General features: G+C 38.9%; 1 protein-coding gene across 1 annotated transcript in view; it reads left to right on the top strand.

Annotated features, from left to right (window-relative positions):
• LOC308400048 (phosphatidylinositol 3-kinase regulatory subunit alpha-like) overlaps positions 1 to 26,028 on the top strand; it is a 103,612-nt gene that overhangs the window by 54,494 nt on the left and 23,090 nt on the right. Inside the window, exons 2-3 of the mRNA XM_080887524.1 lie at positions 15,682 to 15,756; positions 18,272 to 18,346. Of these exons, the coding sequence (XP_080743650.1) occupies positions 15,682 to 15,756; positions 18,272 to 18,346 (150 nt within the window). The remainder of the gene's footprint in view (positions 1 to 15,681; positions 15,757 to 18,271; positions 18,347 to 26,028) is intronic.

Raw genomic sequence — 26,028 nt, 5'->3', positions numbered from 1 at the left:
ATTCATGTCATCAGAGTATGTTTTTGAAGTTGTTGGACCCTTAGTTGATATATTTGTAGAAATGACATGGGAGGTGAGGAGGAAACATGGGATGGGGCATTTTATATATCATGCACATGTTTTTAACTATTTCTAGCCTCTTGCAGATGCAGTACCTTGTTGTCATTCATAGTATGATGACTAAATCATCATAGGTGGCAACCCTAACTCTGTTTTCAAGAACGGCAACATTTTATTCTTTGTTGCCTGTTAGATAAACATCAGAATTACATATTATGATTACTTAGTGTTAGAGTCAAAGGTTTAAGGTCAATATTCGCTTGATGTGGTAAACTTTGTTAAACTAGTACTGAATTTAATTTATAATGAACACTGACCAAAAATTAAAGCAACATAATAACATAAACAATGTGAACTTCAGTTCAATTCAGTTTTACTTGTATAGCATTAATCACAACAGTAGTCACCCCAAGGTGCTCTATTTTGTAAGGTAAAGACCCTCCAATAATACATAATGTTAAAAATGTGATGACATAAGTGAAAAGGGAAAATGGTAAACATCTGTCATAGGTGACAGCTGAGAGGACTAACCTCTTAAAGTCCATCACTGATCATCATTGAAGTCTATTCATTTATGAAATGTTCATCTTCTACTGTTGTTTATTGGGTGGACAACATTGGGGGTGTGTGTGTTCGATGGACACTGACCCCAGAATTGCAAAGGATGCCTTCCATCAGTTCATAAGAAAGCCATATGTTGTGTGCCTCTGTGTGCTGGTGTGATTGTGGTCTTCCTGTGTATACAGAGGCTTTCCAGGAACCCAGAGGTGCTCAGGGTTAATGGATGGACCCCCATGCTTCCATGCTTCCTGCTGACAGCAAGTTAATAACCATAGAATCACAGTCACAAACACACAGTTATACATAGGCAGGTAAGTGGGTAGGCTGAAGGATAGTGGGACACTGTGGCTGCTGATGGGAGAGAGAAATCAAGTAAAAGGAAGGGAGAGTGGTGAGTGACAGTGGTAGCAACACTATTGTTGTTACTCTTTTTGTCTCCATTACCATATATGTCAATATAGGTAGGCAATGAAACTTGGCTGAATTACTTATGAACATGAAATTCTCAAATGAATTGCATTTATTCCATTATATGCTACATTTACTGCAAGTTTTGTAAATAGCGTGATTTTGGTGCATAACATGATGCAGGTTCAGGATTTTTTTTACACTAAATAATGACTGATACTGCAGATGACTAATACTTGACCACTGGTGCATTAAGTAGATATTTTGTTTTTGAATTTATTATCAGGATATTGCATTTTTATACCATGGGGAATATGCAATAATATATGATAAATTATATAATATCAAAACCAATGATAGATAACTAGGGGGACAAAGCCACCTGGATCTCACCCATTGGTTACTGACCATTGCTAAACTGTATGGATACAAACTCATACAGAACTATAGACTGATAAAAACAAAAAAACACTCCCAAAACTGAAGCAGAACTTGAGTACAAGACCTCTGAAGTGTATCAGAAGCTACATAGTTGAGCAGATGTCTGACAGAAAGATCGGTGCTAATGGTTTTAATTATCAGACATCACCCCATTGACACAGATACTCAAACACCCATTCTCGTAAGACAGAGACATTTCAATGGTGTGCTGTAATCTGTTTCTCCGTGTCTTTCTTCCTCTCTTTCACTTAAATGTCATTTGCATTATGTCAGCATTAAAATCAGGTCTTAGGGAATGTGACATTAGTGATGATAAATGAGTTACATGTATCATTAATCACTCAGCTGAAAGGTGTGAAGAGAGACTGAGAAAGAGGCAGCGAGAAAGATGAACGAGAGCGACAGTTCTTTCTTGTGTTCCTTTGTCCTAGGTTTGATTTTCAAGCCAGGGTGGGGATGATTTACGCTTGGACATACTGAAAAACCTACAATCAAAATGACAAAGTCAAATTAGTGTGAAGCTTCCAGCACCCAGGGAATAATTGCATTCAATCTTGAATTCCATTGTGTTGTCTGTTGAAAATCACTGGCAGTAATTATGCTCTCAGCATCAGCACACTGAGCCAATTAGTCATTTCAGCATCAACGGCCTACATGTGCGTCTACATCTGCCTTTGGCTTATACTACATTGCGTCTTGCTGCTGAGTGTCTTTGATGGAGTGGTTAGCATTTTTATCTCTGATTGCTCAGACACTCAGCAAAACAGTATTAACTACAGAGCTTTATGTCATGACTACATTTCCAGTTTGTCTACTTATATCTTTTTTTTTTTTGTCTGCTTATATCGAGAATTTATATTGTGATTAAAATACTCTCAAAAATCATGTGTTTCGATGGACATCATGATTGTGCTCTTTAGTGATGGTCATCTTGTCATTTTACGTCACATTTACTGTCTAAGGACAGCGCTACCTAGCAGTCTCTGCTTATGAGAGTGATTGATAGGGCTTAAAAAAATGCCCTTTTATGTTGGTGGAATCAAAAATGATATGGAGACATGACATTTGGTTGTTTAAGAAGAGAGGGACGTTTTAGGAGAGAGAGAGAGAAAGACAGCAGAAAAAGAGAGAGAGCGAGTTTTGAGATGTGAGAGATTTGTGACGTTTAGCATGTTTGAAGTGTGTAGTTAATGTGTTGTCTTGTGTAGTTAGTGTGTAGTGTTGTGGACAGTGTTGTGTGTCAGAACAATGAGGTGACTGCTGTCTCCAGGTAGAAACAGGAGTGATACACCTGCCGCTGTCAGACCTGCAGGGATCAGGCTGTGATGTTCTCCTTTATAGTGGACAGAAATATTTGGAGTGGCACGAATAATTTGTGTGGCATCTTATTGAATGCAGAACAGCTGATTGTTCTGTAAATAGTTTGCAATGGTTATTTTAAAAAAGGGGTAAAAGGTAAATGGCTGCAAATAACTTTGTTGTTTGCAAAACTTGTGCATATGATTTTAAAATTGACAATTTATATTTGCATTTAAAGTTATGAAATATGATTCATTAAACATGTTTGTGGTTGTTACAGTACAAAATAAAACTTTTTTTACTCAGATTTTATTTTTTTTGTCTGATTTTAGATCAATTGTGTCAATACAGTATGTCAAAATGAAAACATAACTTTAAATCCAGACACGTGAGGTTGTGCTGAAAAGGATGATACCAAACAAGGCAAATAAACAGTTTTTAAAGGTGAAATGTGGAGGGAAAATCAAAAGTAGTTAAAAATGGCCAATTATAACCTGGACCCCAGAGGGTTAAACATTATTTAAAGTAACGCAATAGTTAATAGGAGTTGAAAATAGGAGATGAAAATAAAAAGAAGTGATAACAGAAGTCTTTCAGCCGTATTTGAATTCTAAATATGATGACTCAGCTGTGCTGCTCATAATGTAGGAGGGGGTTGACGGTGACCACAGACATACATCGGCACAGACCTAAACCTATCTGACACCTAATTAGCTCATTCTTCCACAGGGACTGTGTGTGTATAAAATGAAAAACACAATAAACACCACATACAGTATGTCACCCAGGTGTGCTTTAGAACAGTAACCTGTTAAACCTTTATTGATTTACCTTTTCAAAACTTGCGTTCAGATTTTATGGCATGAGTGCAGGAGGATTACATAAACATCATGTTATATCAGAGTAATAATGTGACTATTGATCCCTGAAGGAAAATGCTATTTCCACTCAGTCTCCTATAGTGAGAACATGAGATTGGCTCAAAGGTCATACTGTTGTCAGTGGAAGAAATTCAGTGATAAATTCAGTTTGTCATAGATACATACATACAAAATCATTTATACATCTGTGAAATTCTGTTAAAGTACCATTCAACATATGTAAAACTGAAATTGTTCAGTGAAAAATGTAATAAATACATGAAAACTGCTACTCTCTATAAAAGAAATGCTCCTTTCCCCGAGAAGCAGGAGTCTATTACAACTTCACCAGTTTGTCGCTGACTTGCCTTATATACACCTTCCCTTCAATTCAATTTTTCAATTTAATTTAATTTATATAGTGCCAAATCACCAAGGAAGAAGACCTTACATTAAGTTCCAACTCCAACCAGTTAAGAGTTTCAGCAGGGTTCTTGTGGACTCCTCCAGGCTGAGCTGTGGATTATTTTTTCAGGCTTCTTCTAGCTGGCCAATGGGCCAGTAAATGAAATTAAGAAAAGCATGTAGACGAAGGAAACGCGTCATTGTCCTCTCAGTAGGGAAGCAGCAAACGGCTAAATGAGGAACTGAGATAAGCAGTGTTATATTTATCACTTATATTAGATATTCATAAATGCTTGCAGGCATATAGTATGATCAAGAACGATACCATTAACAAAAAAGTAACCATTTCAAAACTTGCTTCAAAATGCTGATGGCTCAACTAGTGCCCTTTTACACCTAATTGGAAAATTTACTGAACACTGCATTATTATTTAAGTTGCTTTAGTCTACCCACAATGCATACCTGCAAGCCACTTTAGATGACAGAATGACACTGCTCACATCCACAGGGTACAAGGGCTCACTTTGATTCTGACAGATGTCCCAACAAAACCTAAAACCTGCAAAGTGACTGAGTTCTTTAAGTGACCTTTCAGCATAGCAGAGTCAAGACGGGGTAAGCTGCTCTCCACCTCAGGTGCCACAGTATGAGGGACAGAAACCATTGGTATGTGGACCTAAAGGGTGAGTTTTCCATGGGCAGTAGTCCCAACACGGTAAATGCTTGGCACACAGCATATAATACATTACACTGTAACTCTTTACACCCAACGCTGTTCACAGGGCATCAGTCTCCATCTTTCCCAGCTGTCACTTCTCCCAGCAGATCACTTCACCAGGTAATTTTACCACTGTAGTTGCAACTGAATGTAATTACCCCTTAATTGTAGATTAGAGCACATGCTCCCTCTCCCTCCATCCACCACTAACCTTGAAGATCAGAAATATGCTGAGAGTGCCTCCTGGCACTCCAGGTCTCATTAGCTAATTGAAATGGCCCTGCCTAGGAGGGGAGCAATATGTTGGCTTAACAAGAAAGCCATTTAGGAGTGATCTGAAGACAGTGACCATCACTCAGAGGAACTAAGGTGAATGTATAAGACTTTTGTCTCTGGAAAAATATTGCAGATGCAGCTGATGGTATTCATCTTCCATTCATATACCACTACCGACACATTCAAAGTTTTAGCAATTTGAAAGTGATGGTGGACTGCTGTTTCTCTTTACTTAGAATTCAAAAAAAGAAGGCAAGAAATTCCACAAATGAACCCTTACAAGACACACCTGTGAAGTGAAAACCATTTTAGGTGAGAGAAGACAAAAGGTTTGCAGCACTGTCAAAAAAGCAAAAAGGGTGGCTACTTTCAGGAACCTAAAACATAAGATGGCAGCATGGTGGCCAGTGTTGGGAAGGTTACTTTTAAAATGTATTCCATTACACAATACAGAATACATGCCCCAAAATGTATTCTGTAACGTATTCCGTTACGTTACTCAATGACAGTAACGTATTCTGAATACTTTGGATTACTTAATATATTATCATGCTTTTTACAACAACGTGAATGTACTATTGCTGTGTGATTTATTACTGTTACTGAAGGTCCGCGGCTCCGAACCCGTAGTAAAGGGACCTCTGACTAATACGGCGAGTTCCGTGTCGGGCTCGTAGCCGAAAAATAGCTTTACTTTGTTGTGTGGGTCAACTTTGCTTGCGAGAGACAAAGAGAGGCGTTGAAAGGCTGCTCCAACGGAACTTATTGTTTTCAGAGGAAAACACGAACACGGTGTACAGTCGAGTCTTAATAGCTTACTTACAACTGGGCTCGTCAGGCACTCTTCTTGGCTGCAGTGGTTATTATTATATTTAGGAGAGTGACGAAGAATTAGAGGCACAAGAAGACAAGGTTAAGCATGAGGAATAATCACAAGGAACAAGGAACATGGAGGCCTAGTTACCACCAGAAGGTAGCTGACTAACTGGCGAAAAGTGAAGGTCTGTACTGGTCTTAGTGGCTAAGTTGATTAGCCGCCTATGGATTATTGGTGAGGAACCCACAAGGGTGGACACAGGACAACACAGTTTCCAGATGGAAAACCACCAGACACTCGCTCGGACCATCACAGTCACTGCTACCTGTTACGCTTATCACTAATTCTAATGTTTTAACCAGGTCATATTGTGGAAACCATTACCACCCACTGACATAAGAGAAAGTACTCTACTGGTCGTTGCATTAAAAGCATGATGTTCAATTTGAAGTTACTCTTCAAGACCAGTTAAGTGAAATGAAATAATTTCTCACAACACACTAGTGTTCCGTCTTATGTATTCAACTGTCTCTGATTTGCATAAAAATGTAATGGTGACTATTCGGACTTATCTGTTAAACTTCTTACTGTTGCTTTTTTAAATGTGCTTCTTATTACTGAATAATAATAATAATAATAATAATAATAATAATAATAAGATAATATTTTGTACAACCACAATAGATTGGAAACAAAACCATCAAGCTGAACTAAAGGTCAGTTAAAATATAACATAAAATTCACATTCACAGGCATTGCAGTATCCATTCAGCCATCTTTGCTTAGCCTCTCGATTTTCATGAATTTAAAACAACTAAACGAGTGACCAATAAGGATTTTAGCCAGTTGTATCATGAGTGTTTGTTAGCTAAGCAAAGGTTTGGATTTGGTTCCAAGTGTTGAATTTGGTTCGCTTGAACCATTTTCTGTTCTGTGACTGTAATTTGTGTTTTTGAAGATCAAAACCTTTTTTTTACTCAGAAGATATCAGTGAATGCTGTTTTGTTAATGCCACTAATAATAAAACTCATTTATTTATAATATATCCTTTGGTAATGGAGCTTGATGCTCCATGGTAAGGCATTAGTGAGAGACAGATTTTTCAGTGTGAAAACTTCCTGTTGCAAAAGTATCGATTTTTCCCAAACCATGATTCAAAAACAATTTTCTTAAACCTCATAGTAGACATGTGTGACTAAATCTTATTAGCAACTTCAAAGATCCCAACAGAACACAGACTATTGATAATTTCTGCAAACCTGTGGCATGTCCACACAATTATCATTAAAAATGGATGTTTTTTTCTGAAATCCTGTCAAGCACAGTGTGATGGTGGCAACATGCTACTAACCTGATGATGAGAAACAGGGGGTGGTGGATTTTTCAAAGATGATAAATGAGAGGAAGGAGAAAGACAAGATTGAGGAGGATGGATTAAAGGGGATTCTCTGTGGGTCCTCTGTTCAGTGTAAGATATCATCTTTAGCTCACTTTTAATCAAACCAATTACCAGTGGAATATTAGCATTCTATAGTTTTGCATTGTGCAGAAGAAATATTAATGGAAAAACAGATTAAATAGCAGAGGGATTTAATTAGTGATATTTTCAGCATTATGCACACCAAAACAACTCTAACTCAAGGATACTCAGAATTTTGAACTTTCATTATGCAAAAATCTAAAGTCTACAAGGAAAAAGATTTATAAACAATGCTGCTATTTACCATTTGCTGCATATGTAAGCAAACTTTTAATGGTCTGAATAGAAAAGCATTATATACAGTGGGGCAAAAAAGTATTTAGTCAGCCACCGATTGTGCAAGTTCCCCCACCTAAAATGATGACAGAGGTCAGTAATTTGCACCAGAGGTACACTTCAACTGTGAGAGACAGAATGTGAAAAAAAAAATCCATGAATCCACATGGTAGGATTTGTAAAGAATTTATTCGTAAATCAGGGTGGAAAATAAGTATTTGGTCAATAACAAAAATACAACTCAATACTTTGTAACATAACCTTTGTTGGCAATAACAGAGGTCAAACGTTTACTATAGGTCTTTACCAGGTTTGCACACACAGTAGCTGGTATTTTGGCCCATTCCTCCATGCAGATCTTCTCGAGAGCAGTGATGTTTTGGGGCTGTTGCCAAGCAACACGGACTTTCAACTCCCGCCACAGATTTTCTATGGGGTTGAGGTCTGGAGACTGGCTAGGCCACTCCAGGACTTTCAAATGCTTCTTACGGAGCCACTCCTTTGTTGCCCGGGCGGTGTGTTTTGGATCATTGTCATGTTGGAAGACCCAGCCTCGTTTCATCTTCAAAGTTCTCACTGATGGAAGGAGGTTTTGGCTCAAAATCTCACGATACATGGCCCCATTCATTCTGTCCTTAACACGGATCAGTCGTCCTGTCCCCTTGGCAGAAAAACAGCCCCATAGCATGATGTTTCCACCCCCATGCTTCACAGTAGGTATGGTGTTCTTGGGATGCAACTCAGTATTCTTCTTCCTCCAAACACGACGAGTTGAGTTTATACCAAAAAGTTCTACTTTGGTTCCATCTGACCACATGACATTCTCCCAATCCTCTGCTGTATCATCCATGTGCTCTCTGGCAAACTTCAGACGGGCCTGGACATGCACTGGCTTCAGCAGCGGAACACGTCTGGCACTGCGGGATTTGATTCCCTGCCGTTGTAGTGTGTTACTGATGGTGACCTTTGTTACTTTGGTCCCAGCTCTCTGCAGGTCATTCACCAGGTCCCCCCGTGTGGTTCTGGGATCTTTGCTCACCGTTCTCATGATCATTTTGACCCCACGGGATGAGATCTTGCGTGGAGCCCCAGATCGAGGGAGATTATCAGTGGTCTTGTATGTCTTCCATTTTCTGATGATTGCTCCCACAGTTGATTTTTTCACACCAAGCTGCTTGCCTATTGTAGATTCACTCTTCCCAGTCTGGTGCAGGTCTACAATACTTTTCCTGGTGTCCTTCGAAAGCTCTTTGGTCTTGGCCATGGCGGAGTTTGGAGTCTGACTGTTTGAGGCTGTGGACAGGTGTCTTTTATACAGATGATGAGTTCAAACAGGTGCCATTCATACAGGTAACGAGTGGGGGACAGAAAAGCTTCTTACAGAAGACGTTACAGGTCTGTGAGAGCCAGAGATTTTCCTTGTTTGAGGTGACCAAATACTTATTTTCCACCCTGATTTACGAATAAATTCTTTACAAATCCTACCATGTGAATTCATGGATTTTTTTTTCACATTCTGTCTCTCACAGTTGAAGTGTACCTCTGGTGCAAATTACTGACCTCTGTCATCATTTTAAGTGGGGGAACTTGCACAATCGGTGGCTGACTAAATACTTTTTTGCCCCACTGTAAGAACCAGTCCATTTATATTGTTTCAATGTGCTAAACACAGACACCTAGACCATCTTTTCCTACATAGAAGCTTTAATTGTGACAAAACAGTTTTGTCTGATTAATTATCTGCATGTCCAACTTGCCTTTCATGGCACTCTAAAATGATTTTATCCAAGTGCCTGCTGGATTGGGAAATCCACGGGGGAAATACAGCACAATTACAGTCTTGCAGTTTAAGAGAAGCTTCCTCTCATCTGGTCATTCACACACACATATTTAACACATTTTATAAATGTCTGTGTAAATGAGTTCAGTTTAAAATGTGTGTCACTATGCCTCACACCTTGTGGATGTCAGTGAGACGCCACTAATTTTCAAAATTTGATGTCCTTAAATGAGACTGGGTTGGAACATGTCAACTTTATGTGAAGAGAAAAAGCAGACAAGACACAAAGACTTGTGGTAGTAGTAAACTTAATTTAAATTAGGTAGGAAAAGGTCGGCACTTGATGAAAAAAATATGTATAAAGTACGACAGTGCTCGTCACCATTTTCACTGGCGTTTTCCAATTCATTCCAGGCCAGCTGTTAATGTGTCTTTATCGATCATCCAACCATTTCCAAAACATCACATCATGATTTCATGTCTTTTATTGAAATTAAATTCAATATTTGAAACTATAGTACACTTTCATGTTAATAGTTTACAGACAACAGATAATGTCTCCAGCCAAATGTGGATGTAAGTTATGCTTAGGAGGACTAAAATGGACTGGGAATGTTGCCTGGAGGGAAATACTGAATGTAACTGTGTTTGTTTTTATAAACACTTCGATGTGGGCAATGATGACAACAACAACAAAAAAAATACAGACTTGATATTTAAGTTTCTACAAATACATTTTGTTCAAATGAATTGAAACTACGGCTGCCTTGAGGGGAAGTAGATACATCACGAAGGAAGGATTTAATAACTGGTAAACACAGTGGCTTGTCTGCATTCTTTTAGCATTTCTTTACCATGTGGCTTCTTCTAGTCTAGAAGCTTGTGCTTAAAGTGCTGCTTTATAGTATTTTTCTGGAATTTATGACACTGATTCCCCAGACGTTTAGCATAGAATGATATCTATAGCCTCCATTTATTAGATTTTGTAAGTCAAAGTTCTGGAAACTGAAACAGCATCAGCACATTACAGTATGAATAAGTCCTCGGGCAAAAATTGTATATGCAGACCAGAAGACAGATTCAGATTTAATGTGCATTTAAGATACATATTAATGTAAATGTTACAATGTTAAACATCCTGTGGATGTGGTCATAATGCAAGACAAATGGCTTGCAAATAGCTTTGTTTGCGTGGGAGACATCATTTAGCATTTAGCTTTGTGTCTGTTTGTGCATGTATGAATTGAAATCAATGTTTGGTTTATCCCTACACAGCTTTACTCTGAAAGTTACATTTTTAAGCAAATGCAATGGCTATGTTTGCTCGATAAGGGTGTCTGTATGCATTTATGCTAATGTATGCATATGCATAAATGTTTTTCTGAGTATGCTCATATAATAAGTCATCATACGCTAACCTCATAGCATGTTTAGCTGAGTCCCCGGGGTGGGGGGAGGTTTCCTCTGACTAACATGCTGCCATGGTGGATTGGTCAGGAGGAGACAGAGGATGAATATTTCACTTTGCTTAGCTGTTAATATTGCTAAAGACAAGTCCCTTTCCTGTGTACTATTTAAGATTCAGCACATGTGAGGAGATGCATTGAATATTATCAGCGGCTATTGTCATAATTTGTGAGTTTCATATTTTGAATTCATTCCATAGCCTTCCCCACTACTCCTTAATGTCAAGATGCTATGTGTCTGTGGTATTTGTCACTCTATAAGTGCTTCTTTCTTGCATCTTGTCTTTAGTTTTGCTTTCTATTTGTCATTTTCCCTGATTGCATTCACCTGTGCCTCATTTTCCCAGCTGTGTTCATTTAACGGATTGCTGTGTGTGTATAAATATTTCTTTGTTGCATTATCTGTTATCCTTTACAGCGTGTTTCCCTTTTTTATGGTCTCCTGCATTCTGCTGGATTTTCCACATGCTGTGTCATTATTTCTGTACACATGCTGTGTAGATCACATATTGCACATTATAGTTTGCCTCATCTCATGTGAGTTTTACCTGAAGACTTACATTGAATGGTAAATGGCCTGTATTTATATAGCGCTTTACTAGTCCCTAAGGACCCCAAAGCGCTTTACATATCCAGTCATCCACCCATTCACACACACATTCACACACTGGTGATGGCAAGCTACGTTGTAACCACAGCCACCCTGTACATTAAACTTGTCTTCCTGAGATGAAACAAAACAGCCTTTCCAAACCAAATGTGGCTTCCCTCTGCTGTAGCTCCGATTAAAGGAACAGGACTGTCCAGTCAGGTCTGGAGTCAGCTGCCCCCTGGTGTCACTGTATATTATTGCAGAACTGAACACAGCACCTCCATCTGAGAGGGACAAAGATCTGAGATGTTGCACAGGGACTTAGGATGAAAACGTAAACATATTGGGATGTGAACATCAAATATGAGTGAATTTCATACTCATCGTGCAAGTGTTTGACCTAAACATGATTTATTATACATCAAGAGAGCCAATCCTGGTATATGAGTTATCAGAAGCTCCCACAGGCACAGAACAGCTTCTCTGATATATAAGCATCTTGCTCTATAACTCCACTCTCTTATCTTGATCAGATTTTCTATCTGTACGTGTGTGTGTGTGTGTGTGTGTGTGTGTGCGCGTGTGTGTGTGTGTGTGTGTGTGTGTGTGTGTGTGTGTGTGTGTGTGTGTGTGTGTGTGTGTGTGTGTGTGTGTGTGGTGGTGGTGGTGGTGGGAGGGGGCATACTAAATTTGAATGTAAACGCGAAATAGTGATTCTGGTCCTACTTCATAATGCCAGCTTCACCGATCAATAAATCATTTTCAGATACTGCTGATCGGGACCACAGCTGTTGGTAGCTCTGAGGGTATGACCACATCTGTATGTGTGTACCATAGTATCAGATTTATACAGTATAGTACGGTGGAAAATGTTTTAATGAGAGAACATCTTTGTGGACAGACCGTGTGTGTGTGTGTGTGTGTGTGTGTGTGTCTCCCCTTCCATCTGTCTTTCTGTCTCATTGTACGATGTGCATACTATACTGGTGCATACAGTCACGTTAATCTTCTCTTGGGGTTCATCTCTATCTGTTTATCTGACTTTGAACTGTGTCTCTGTGTGTCTGTAGGTTTGTGTATGTCTTTGTTTGTAGCACCCTACCCTCTGTCTAATGGGGGCTGGGGGTGGGGTGATCTGCTGCAGAGCTGAAGGAATGGAGTCAGCTTCACTGTTCTCCTCTCTTCTCCTTTTGTCTTTATTTTCATCTACCAGTCTCTTCTTCTTTGTCCTCTTCTTTTATCATTTTCTTCTGTTCTTCTTCCTTTCTTCTTTTTTCTACTCTTTTGTGTTTTCATTTGTCCATTTACTTTTCAGTTCTTCACTTTTTCCTTTCTTGTTTGTCCTCTTCTGATTTTTCCTCTCATCTCTCACTATCCCCGCCGTGTAATATCCACCCTGATCTGTCCTCTTGTCTTTATTATATATTCACTCTTTTTGTCCTCTTTGCTTTTGTCCTTATGTTTGTTATTTAATCCCTGATTCTCCTCTTCTTGGGGTTGCCCTCTTTTGTTTTTTGCTCTTTTTATCCATGTTGAATTCAGTTTTTTCCAATGCTCTCTTCTTATTCACTTTCCCCTCATCCTCCTATTGAGACCCCTCTTACCTTCTTCTTACTTCTACTTTCTCCCTTCTTCTCCTCTTTTCCATCTCGCTCTGATTTTTCTCTTTACTCATGCTCTTTACATATCTCCTCTTTTTTTTTTTTTACCTCTGTTATCACTTTTCTTTTCTCTCCTCTCCTCTATTGTCCTCTCCTCTCCTCTCCTGTCCTCTGGCTGAGCTATTGTCTTTGTAATACATTTCGACAGTGACATTAATGAAAGCACTGTGCATTTAACGACCGATATCTCCGGAAATTCCTCAGCATTCTTTGTCATTGCTCACACTGACAGCCACACATGCATACACATCTGAAATAATACACTCAACTGGCCGCTCACATAAACATAATCAGTGCAGGAAATAGCAGGTCTATAAACCTGTAAACATGGTGACTAAGTGTGTGTTAAGTTTTTAAATATGATTTTTTTGTGCAAGTGTGTTTGACATCATTAAAAGACAAGTGTCATTTACAGGTGTAATTTAATTCAGCGTGACCAATACTTGGCTGTGTGTGTGCTATGATAGGACACAAGTGTGACCATCACAACAAAGGAGGGTGGGAACTGCTAAGCTAAAACGATATGGTGAGAAAGAGTATGTGGGCAGAAGAGAGCAACTAGGTATGAATTGTTAGGTGAAGGAAAAGTTTATTAAGAGGATGAAATAGAGGGAGGGATAGGGACAAGTTGAGGAGCAGCTTGGGAAAAAGAAAGTGAGAGGGTACACAAAAAAAACAAAGTAAAGATGGAATAAAGGAGAAAAGACATTAACAGAATATTAGCAGTGTTGTGGTAGAGACGAGCCATGGGATGACCCTGACTTCATTAGCTACACATTAAAATATTAGATATAGAGAAAATAAAATAAAACACAAAGTTACCATCATTTTATAAAATCCGCATGGTCCTGTCATTTGGAATGCTTCAGTGACCTATATTTAAATTTCAAGTAGTGAAATAACAGACTATATCTGTATGCTATAAGTTCTAATTCCACTTTTATTACCCTTAATAAATAAAAGGTTTCTTTCCAAACCCATTAGTTGGTGGCTTCCTAAAAACTAACATCATGTTGTACTTAGGAAGTCTCAAAACTCGTGACTAAGACCAACAACTCATCAGGGATCTGTTTACTGAGATCAAAGAAGCTGAAATAGGTTTGTTCATAGACTTCTGGCCATGCACGTTGACTTCTGTAAACCATTAGAGGAGCCCCCCACTAGCCATTAGAAAGACTGCAGGCTTAAGGAAAGTCTACATTGGCTGCACTTTTCACACCCAGAAGCTCCCTCCATCTTTTCTATACACAGCATGGAGGAAACCATAGCTTCCTTTCTTGTGCGGTAAAGGTGAAATATTTGTAGAAACCACGTCATTAACAAAGATCTGGTGAATGACCAATAAAAACTCACCAAACTGGTGAATAAAAACAATACAAAGGGAACTTGGAGCCATTAAGATTTTTTTAAAATGTATTGTACCCATGTACAGTATACTACAGCATACTCCCCAAAAAATTTGTGCAAGCTGCTATTATTAACTATAGTTTTATTTTCAAGTTAGGTGATCTCTGTGGGAATAAGTGTTTGAAAAAAAAATGGACTGGTGTTTTCAACACTCACAGTGGATGCACTTGAGGTTCAGTATCTTGCACAAAAATACTCTGACACACGCACAGAAGAATCGATGCATTAATCATCCGATTTGTAGGTGGACTGCTCTACCAGCACATCCCTGGATGCCCCAAACGTTGCCAATAATTTTAAAAGAATGTTCAGTTAGTTGAAAGATTTATTGGCTGCATAATAATGGATAGTATAAGAGCAGCTCCTTAAAGCTAATTTGTTCATACTCTGCTTTAGAGTACCAACACGTCTTCAGTGTTTTAATTCTACTTCACCAAGATCTCAGTAAGAAGCCCTGTTTATAGACGATACCATGTTTTCTTGCTCTTTCTTCAGTAATGTTAGTCATCTTTTTCATGCATATGTGCAGCATGATAAACCAACCTTTTAAAAATGCTCAGAGGTTGTCTGTACAGTGCATGCATACGCTCTGCTGTAGCTATTTATGCTGTAGCTACACATTGATATGTTCATGTGTCGTGTACGTGTTTAGTTTTCTTTAGTGTTTTGTATGCTAGCACTAAAAGACTACAACTTAACATGTATGTATTTATGTGCCTTAAGAAGCAGCTATTTTTCTGTGTGTGTGTATGTGTCACACGGTGGCATGTGAAGTTTTGACCCAAGTATGAACTCATCACTGACATTTACAAGGCCTTTATGCTGCTGTCTGTGTTTGTTTCTCTGTGTATGTGTGTGTGTACACATTCCCTGGAGGGCACACACATGAAAGCACACATACGCACTTGGATCCATCAGTCTAGATGGGTGGATTGCAGAAATTGAAAAGAAAAACCATGCCTCTTGTTGTCGGGCTCAGCAAGTCTTCAGAAATGTTGGTTGTAGTCTTATAACAATGTTTTTCTCTTTTTTCAGTTTTTTGGCAGTAGTAAATTATTTTCCAAATTATAATCACTATGCAAATGAAAAATTAGAACTAAAATTATCCTTATGTTGATGTCTGATTGTTTCCAGGCAAGAACAATGATAAAGGCTTTTATTTCTCTGTCTCAGGTGTGGAGGCAGAACTTCTCTCTGAAGCAGCACCTGTGATTGTTTGGAGACTCATCGAGACCGTCGAGAAACATGGTGAGAGAAAAAGCAACATCACTGTGTACTAAGTATATTTATTACCAGGTAACTACACACAATGCCATCATTATTTTGATATTTTTATATATATATATATATATATATATATATATATATATATATATATATATATATATATATATATATATATATATATATATATATATATTAGGGGTGCAACGATACACAAAATTCACGGTTCGGTTCGATACTTTGGTGTCACGGTTCGATATTTTTTCGATACAAAAAAAATGTTCATGCCTTTTTAATTTGTCATTTATTAAAATTATAAATATATATTTTAACTCAAAAGTACAGTTTTGAGTTGCGTGTTTTTTATTTTGACAGCGAATGCGCACCTGCGGACCACTTATGTGCAGCCCTGGTTATATAGCTCGTCATATTGCAGCCACAGAAATTATTTTGTCCATGAAACCATAAAGCTGCACTTTCTTTTTGCCTTATAGTCTGATTTGTCATAACTTTTCCGTTTTGTGGTAAGCTTTTCTTTGGCTGTCACTTCTTCACCCTGACCTGTCTTATTTGGCTCAGCAGAACTAAAATATATATCCTGCTGCTTTTACACACGCACTCACATAAGCTCAGCGATTCTCTGCGCAATCAACCTCTCACATGTTTAAGCTTGCTGCGGGAGATTTCACTTGTCATGTTTGCATAGTAAGCTAACGATTAATAAGACGATGTCAGAGGAATTGGTGCACAAATTATCATCACTCACAGATCAGTGCTGTCGCTCTCTATACACAGTTCGCACGATTGCAAAGTGAAAGCAAAAAAACAAGCGCAAATTCAAACGCGATTTCAATATGTCACATATTGACAGTGGCTCACCAATGCCAATGACATAATTACCCAGCTACATTTCTGAAAGAATGCAAAAGCATTGACATATATTTTTCCTTCCTACAATAGCCCGACGGGCAGGGCAGAGATAGATTTTGGTAGCCCGACTGAAAAAAATCGCTAGCTCCGGGACGTCGGGCTAGCGATATTGCAAGCCCTGTATCTGATTGAGGAATCACTCATCTTTGGAAAAGAGAGTTTATTACAGAGAAATGTCTCTTTCCAAAATAAAAGCTATACTATCCGCTTCTTCTGGGCTATATTCTCAGCAGCATAAGGAGAATCATGTGCTAACAGCTGTCTAAATGACTCGGCTAAAGTTAGTAGCATGCTTGTTGTTTTTGTCTTTGCACTAGGATGATGTCGGCGTAAATGTGCAGTCATATTCGTTGTGTTCCCGCTAGTGCTTTCAGGTTAATCTCGTTGAAATGACCTTAACGCCACAACACGGCAAATCTCCGTTAACGAGCTACCGCCGATCGCCCCGTGTGTGGGGCTAGACGGCCAACACGTTAACGAGCTAACTGCGCTAACACACTAGTTCCCACCCATGTAATTGAGCATTGCATGGCACATCCAACATACTGTTTTACTTTAGTCCATGACTCGCTTACCTTCAGGGTCATACGTCACATGAAAACCAAAATAATTCCAAACGCCAGATCTGAATGAGGGTGGGGGAGGTCCATCTTGCAAGGAGAGCTTAACTTCTGTCTCGCTAGCTTGCCCTGCGCTCTTCCTCCTGACTATGCTGTCTGTGTTGAGCGCTCAGTGGATCTGCGCTCGACAGTGCAGCCTAGGCGGAGTAGTCGAACGCAGATTCACTGAGCGCTCAACACAGACAGCATCGTCGGAAGGAAAGTTGATAAAATAAATTACAAATGTTGTATTGTTCGATACATATGCGTACCGAACCGAAAGCACTGTATCGAACGGTTCAATATCGATACGAATATCGTTGCACCCCTAATATATATATATATATATATATATATAATTATTATGGTAATTGCTCTTTCTTAATTATATATATTAAATAAAGAAGAAAGTACAATAAGTCTAATAAGTCTAATTTTTACAGAGGAGTTCACATTTTGCAAAATGTACACCTAACTAAGACTCACTGCTACACAAATTCATAACTCAGCATGTGACCACTGAGTACATTTCTGCATGTGTACATTTCTGCTTCTGGGCTACAAATCCAACATGATGATTAGTGAGCTTTAAATATGCTCCGAGCCTTATTTTCAAATGAGAGCCAGGCTGGTTTTACTTTTCATGAGTCTAACCATGTCCTGACTCCTGCTCTGTGGTTAGAGATGTGAGATTAATCTCCATCTTTTCATTCCGTCACTTATTTAAAAATAAATCCACCTTCTCCCACATGAGAAATAATAAATATGTGTGGTATGGTTCTGTCTTCTGAGGGCAGCAGGTGAAGAATTTTATAATTCAACAGGGCTGCATGAAAAATATAACACAATTCACCACATTTAGCCTGGAGCCTGAATAGCAGACTTGATCATTTGTATAATATAATGTATATCACTGTTTCTTAGCCCAGAGGAACATCATATTTTCTGTCTGACACAGTCATTTCTCGACTGACTTCGTTCCTCTTCGTCCGCTTGTGTGTGCTGTCCAGATCTTAATGATTCTCTGTACCAAGCCCCACCAGCATCCAGTGGACCTGTAGAGCTCCGCCAGTCTCTAGAATCAGGTACGGACCCCTTCAAAATAAGTTAAATGTTGGAGCAAAAATAATGTATAATAATGTATTCAGTAAATATTTACTGAAAGGTTTTTTATGAGGTGCCAGTTCAATCAAACGTCCAAGATAAGGCGGTAATGAGCTGAGTCTCAGACTCTGAATGTGACTGATTTGTCTGAGTATTTAAGGAAAATATTGCTTGACCATTCATATCTAAATGATAGAAATATTTTAAATCATATCACAATGAAAGTGATCATTCTCTTTACATCTCAGTGTCATGAGCTGTGTACAGGCAGAAACTGTGGACCCAAGGTGCAGACACTTTGAGCAGGCAGGCAGGGCAGACAGCATAGGATGAGGGAGACCACAACACAGATCAAAGAAAACACAGGGCTTAAATACACAGAGGGAGCAATCAGGGAATGGGAGACGGGGGGGAAACACAGCTGGGACAAATCAGGGCTAAGACATGGGAAGCAAAACCAAACACATTAACATGAGACACGAACCTTTAAAGTAAAACAGGAAACATAACACAGAGACGTGGACTTGACAAGGGGACACAGCTGACAGGGGAGACAGAGCAACTATGGAACACAGAGACATAAACTATAAGACAGAGAACTCTAAGAAACCAAAAAACTAGAAATGATAAATAATATCAAAATCAAAGTTCAATAATGATGTAAAACTGAAAACCCCTAACACTCAGAACCTGCAAAGATTCTCATATTGCCTCTTTGCATCCTCTAACTTACTCCCATCTTTGGCCAAAATTAACTATTGTCTCTGGGAATGGGCTTGACTACCAGTATGTCAGTGTCAAGTTGACAACTGCTGATCATATTTGGTGATGTGATGTGTGGTGATCACCAGCTGGAACCAGAAACATGTCACCAAACAGCTGATTAGTATGAGGTTGACATGAAAAATGTTATTGTAACCAGTGTGTCAAAGGTAGCCCTTAAAACATTTTCCATTATGTTAAAAAGGGACAGTGCTCTTGATAAAAGTATCACTAAGTATCAGTATCAATAATGTTACGACCCGTCTAGGACCAGGCAATAACATGAGTGAGGCACTCGCTCCCCCCCCCCCAAGACCCAAGCAGCCACAGGAAACAAATCCGTTCTTTATAATGCCATTTATTTATAAAGTGAAAAAGAGGAACAACAAAAACGGGAGTGTCAACACTTCAGGGTGAGCCAAGGCCAAAGTAATAAATAACAACAAATCTACACAAATCCCGCACCCCTGACCTTACCAAAACAAAGTCAAAAATAAAGACAGAGTCTGACCTCCTTAACTAATTCAAAACAGGAGAAAACGGGTGATCAAAAGAAACGGCTGCTCACCCCTACCCACTCCACTTCCACAACTTTCAAGCCACACTGCAGCCAGTGGCTGCCACAGTTACACTGCTGGGTCATGAGGAGAAACACGAGGACCTCTCCCGCCATAACACTCCAGCCTCCTTTTAATGGGCGGGTCCTCCAGCTGGAACCAGTCACGTCGGGGCGGTGTATCCACGCCCCAATCGGAGCAGGGCCTTGGCACAGCTGAATTAACATAAAAAGATGCATCACCTGCACAAAACAAAACACATGAACATGCAAGTTCGGAACACTAAGAATATAAATACCAGTATTTGTATTTATAAAATCCTGACACTACCTATGACTTATTTTTTGACTCTTGGTGTCGGCATGGTAACTACTGCTGTACTCCCTGTCTGTCATGGAAACTTATCAGCACACTGTAAACCTGAGGAAATTTAAAATTTAAAGTTAATAAACGTAAAAGTTCAAGCATACAAATCTCACCTTTGTGTTCTTTTTTAATTAAGCAAAAGTCAAACAGGATCTTTGATAAATCAAAACTGTAATAAGTCAAAAGTGCCTCATTCAGCCATTTACACTAGCACCTTTTTCGACACTGCAGTGGTTTCTATCTTATATTCACATATCGGTGAACACATCAGAGAGCAACTTGGGTTTCAGTATCTTGCTCAAGGATACTTGACCAACCGAATTAGCTGATGACCTGCTCTAGAGTATTGTCTTTTATAACATCAAACACAAAGGAGCTATTCATTTATTTATTTTGTAGAAGGAAAATCTGCCCTTTACACTTGATAGCATTTAGTACCATTTTAACATTGCTGATGATTGTGGGTATTTCTTAAGAGTTCCTAATAGAAAAAAATGACCAGACGTTTCTTGCCTGTGTTCAATGAGCACAGAGTAGCCTAATACACGTCCATGATCAGTGATCCAAACACTGTGAGTGTAATATTCACAGGCTCTGGTCATGCAGAAAAGCTCACTTGCACGCATGTGGTGTGAGTAAACAGTAAATACATGGCTTTAATCTGCACCAACTACTTACAGTGTAGATATTTAGCATTTAGATTCACAGCAACAACAACATCTTTGATTTTAAGGAAAATTTCATGGAAGATGTTCACACATTAAATATTCTGTTGTAGGAATACTAAACTGAGGGAAATGAAATAATTGAATTATCGATAACTGGGGATCCTCCAAGCGCTTCTATCACAGACCCAATGGTTGGTAAAAAGATACCTATTTTATCTTTTAAGTACTTTATTGTGCCTTTAGGGGTACAAAAGCTTGTCTCATGGGTTGTATCTTTTAAAGTATTGATGTTGTGTCCTTAGGCTGGAGTCTAATCTAGCTGTCATAGAAAGAAGACAGGGTACACCCTGGATACACTCTGACATTATTAAGTCATTAATTAATTTATCATGCAGTTATTAAACGTGGGAGGAAATCCATGCAGATACAAGGAGAAGATGCGAAGTCCACACAGGAACATGGCAGCCAAACAGGAGAATTAAATCAAATTAAATAAGGGACTCTGACCCGAAGGATGGAGAGCCAGTCCAGACCAGGGGTATCTGGGATCTAACAAAGTGCAAACCAGAAAATATCCTGGGCATATACAAACTGTGGCACAGTGGTTCAGTAGTTAGCACTCCTGTCTCACAGGAAGAAGGCTCCTGGTTCCAATCACAGCAGGGGCCTTTTTAAATGGAGTACATGTCCTTGCATGGGTTTCTTCCAGATGGTACCTTTGCTTGAATCGCATAAAAGAATGTTAAAATAGTGTGCTTTTTACTGCTTGATAATATATTGTATATCTACCATTCTGTATACATAAATAGCTGGTGTTCCAGTAATTATTCTTATTGATTAGATTTCTCTATATTGTAACAGCATGGGCGAAAACTGTTTTTTAAACTCTATCACTATTACCAGTTCTTTCAGGTCAGATAATTATTGAATTATTGACTTACAGGCACCTCTTTTGTTTCACTTAACACTGACTTCACACAGGTCCCTTTTCTCTTCTTGTTCCACACCTCGTAGCAATAACTGCACAAACATGGTTGCTCTATTCAGAATTGTCCTGAATGCATTCAAACTGGTAAACGTACAATGACATGAAAAAGCATTTTGCCCCTTCCAGATTTCTTTGGTTTTTACATATTTGTCACACTTTCAGGTCATCAAACAAATGTTATTGTTACAGAAATATAACTTAAGTAAATATAAAATGCAATTTATTATGGGTAAGCATTGGCAGGAGTACCAAAATTTCTCCAGAGTAGAAACACATCTAATCCGGGAGATAAAAAGAGAGGAAGAGACTGAGCAAAAATGTGATCCATCTTTGACTTCTGTGGCAAAAACCTATGCCGACCAAAAAAAGAACATAAAGGCTTTTATTAGGTTTAGGGGCAATTGTCTGCTAACTATAGCTCAGTGGAGCAGATCATCTACTAGTTGGAAGGTTGGTGATTTGATCACTGGCTGCTGTAGTCTGTATGCCAACATATCCTTGCTGAACCCCAAGTAGCTGCCCTATTTGTTCATCAGAGTGTGAATGTTAGATAGAAAAAGCATAGAAAAAAGTGCTTGTGTGAATGAGGGATGTTGTATGAAGTGCTTTGACTGCTTAAGTAGAGTAGAAGAGTACAAAATAAAAACCATCCCATACTACACAGGGGCCATGGAGGTTTGCAAAGTCCTATTCTTTTGATAAATGAAATCATCATTTTAAAAATATTTTTTATTTATCGAGGCTACCTTCATCTAACATAAAAATGTGTTTGATGTCATGCAAGTGTGTGCAAAATGTGCTAAAATATGCCACAAATGCTTTTTCACTGTACTGTATATGTAACTGTCTAAAAGCTATTCGGTTAGCAGACAAATAAGATTACAAGTGAAGCCTTCTTGTGTACTAAAATAGCAACATCAAACATTTGTTTTAGCTTGTGCACTCAATTGAAACTGAAATTATGTTTCTTATCTTTTCAAACAAAGTGACTCTTGCTAAAATTAAATGGGCTCTTCCTTTTGCTGTGTTGGTTAATTTGTAATCATCTGCAAGCAACAAGTGGATCATCAGAAAACACAGCTCCAAAACCAGGCAAAGTAGATAGTCAGGAAAAAAGACAAAACTTGGCCAAATTGTAGTATTTGAAGTTCAGTTTTGGCACCACCAGGGAGTGCTCTGGCTCTGTACTTTAATTTTGGGAGAAAGGGGAGGGGAGCTCACAAAATTACACTCTAGACTCCACTCTCAGTTGGAGCATGGTAAGCAGGTAGCTGGCCAGGAGGATATGAGACATTTATTCTTAGTTTTTGTTATTTATGCTTATGATAGTGGGTCAAAAACAGATATTTCATTAGTTCTTACCAGTATGGTGTGATGTTATATAAAGCTTATATAAAACTGAACTTTGCCCTAACACATGTCCACTCTCTGGCACATTTACATGGAATTATTATTGTTAAAATATTATTTTTATTGTAATAGCAAGAAGAATATTAAGATAATGGTTAATCGAGTGCACTCCCTCTAATTTTATATATTAGTAATATAATTTACAAAGTAAATCTTGAATGAAGATAATTCTAAAACTATTTAGAAATGTATTTTATGGACTGATGCAGAACTAATTTCGGTGTTTCAGTAGTTATGCTACCTGGAATCCTAAGAGGTTAGCACTAATGATGCTACATCACTATTATGTATTTTTCATCATTTATGTTATATGTTATTGTCTTTCTAAGTCTTAAAAGAAATACTAAACACACACACACACACACACAGCTATAAACATAGGCTTAGGTAATACATCATACTTTCAAAAGGTTTTAAAAAGACTGAAGACATTGGATGCTGAGCCACACAACATAGTAAATGGACTGATTCTTATATAGTACTTTTGTTATTTATCCGAGCAACACTCAAAACACTTTACACAGCTTGCCAGATACATGTGTATAGATACATGCGCACACACCTGAAACCTGACCCTTTTTAGACCATTACCATTGGGCCAAGATATGCACATATTATTGAATTAAAGAAGCTGACATATAGGCAGAGAAATATATAACAAAGCCCTGACATGCACACCCAGATATATGTTAAAGCATAAAGGGGCTGAATGACAGAAATTGCATGCACTCTATAACTGTGTTCTGTATGATATGTGATCTAATAGAGGTGGACAGAGTTTATAAATGGCCTGTATTTATATAGCGCTTTACTAGTCCCTAAGGACCCCAAAGCGCTTTACATATCCAGTCATCCACCCATACATTCACACACTGGTGATGGCAGCTACATTGTAGCCACAGCCACCCTGGGGCGCACTGCCAGAGGCGAGGCTGCTGGACACTGGCGCCACCGGGCCCTCTGACCACCACCAGTAGGTGAAGTGTCTTGCCCAAGGACACAACGACCGAGACTGTCCAAGCCGGGGCTCGAACCGGCAACCTTCCGATTACAAGACAAATTCCCAACTCTTGAGCCACGATCGCCCGCATTTATATGGAATATAAATATATCAAAAGGTAACTTGTGGGGAGAGTTGTATTGACGTCTGAGTATGAGGTCATGTGAATAGTCATAAAGGAAGGGTTTGGATGGAATACTGAAGGGCACGTAGGGGTGGTATATGTGAGAAACAATGGAGAGAGAGTGGGAGGGAAACAAGAAAGGAAACACTGTCTTCCTCCGTGCCTCAGCATCACACACAGGAATATTTTTCTCTTTCAATCATGGTTTTGAATTACACACTCAGAAGAAATACAAGGCAAAGATAAAGAAATATAATGAATGAGTGTTTTTCTTTAAGTATAGACTGTCTATACTGCAATCACTGTGGCTGATGTAATATCACCTGTTGGCTTGTGGAATCCACATTTTGAAGCCTTAATGTTTAACTTTTGGCCACCACCATGTTAGCGTTTCACAGACCATATTGACAATATTTGGATGATGGAGTGGAGTACTAACTTATCAGCTAATGCAAGTTTGTTCCACAAGCTGCACCAACAAAAACTGTAGGGGGCACAGATATACGTGCCTACTAATTGGTATTACCTAAAAGAATAATAAAGTACTAGAATTTCACTAAACAAAACTAAAGAACAAACTTCTTGGATGGCCTGTACAACAAAGATTTGTTACATAGTTCTGTGAAGCAGGGTCCAAAAAGCAGAAACTATAATACCATTTTGAACATTCAGCAAAGAGCTAAGTTATGAAAAAATCTCATTATTAGCCACAGTGCCTTTGTTATGAAGATGTGACTATTAATAGAGCCCCAAATTGTATTTTGTACTACAAAGGCTGTAAAGATACGTTTTACCCCTGAGCCTTAATGCTGTATCGTCAACAAGAGCAGCCCAGCTGTATAGGGCAAAATATAAGGTGCACCCTGGACAGGTCCCCACCAATAAACCTAAACCCACCAACTGCATGTCTTTGGACTGTGGAGAAAGCTATCAGAGCGAACCCATCCAGACATGGGGAGAGCATGCAAACTACATACAGAAAGGCCTTGGCCAGATAGTGGATTGAAACCCAGGACCTTTTTACTATGAGGCAACAATGCTAACCACTGCAACACCCTGCTGCCCTATTAAAAAAAAAAAAAAAATTGACAAAGAATAGGCAACAAAGTCATGTTTGCTCTCATGGCAATCCAGTGTTCCACAGCCAGGAAGAAAACTGCATTTTTCCTCCTGTATCTGAGGTTTGACTTACGGACAAACTGTGGTTTGCACAGAAGTCCAAGAATAAAAACCCGCTCAGGGTCAGATCCTTGAACCCGTTCCTCTCAATCACGCCCCTCCAGGTCTCATTGTTGTTGCCCAATGAGCGTTGAAGTCTCGGTCGGTCCGCCAGGGCCTCAGCTCCTGGTCGCAGCCCGGCACACATTGCACCCGACCTCTACTGCCTGTGGGGCCTGGCGCCTCCTGCAAGTGGTGGGCCTATTGCTACAAAGTCAAAGGTTAACCAGGAAATATGCAAGTCTTGAAGGTCATATCCAAATCCTCTATCCATGTTTGTATACTGTGTATGGTAGTACATTTATATACTGCAATAGACTTAGATTGCCATGATGTACTGAGCGTTTCTCCTTCTCTCACTCCTTTTTCACTGACCATGTGTTTATACACTCAATTTAATTATGAGTTATTATTAATCTCTGGCTCCCTTCCAGAGTGTGTCTACCTCTTGTTGCGGCTTCTCTGAATTATTTTAGGGTCTTTAATTTAGAACATTAAGTGGCTTTAGGAGACTTTTGTTCTGATGTGGCACTTTGAAAACTAAACTGAATTGAATAACTGATAATAGTA

Source organism: Rhamphochromis sp. 'chilingali' (genome assembly GCF_963969265.1).
Source record: "Rhamphochromis sp. 'chilingali' genome assembly, chromosome: 7".
Lineage (NCBI taxonomy): Eukaryota > Metazoa > Chordata > Actinopteri > Cichliformes > Cichlidae > Rhamphochromis > Rhamphochromis sp. 'chilingali'.
The sequence above is the reverse complement of the archived record's forward strand: the minus strand, read 5'-3'. Positions and strand labels throughout refer to the sequence as shown.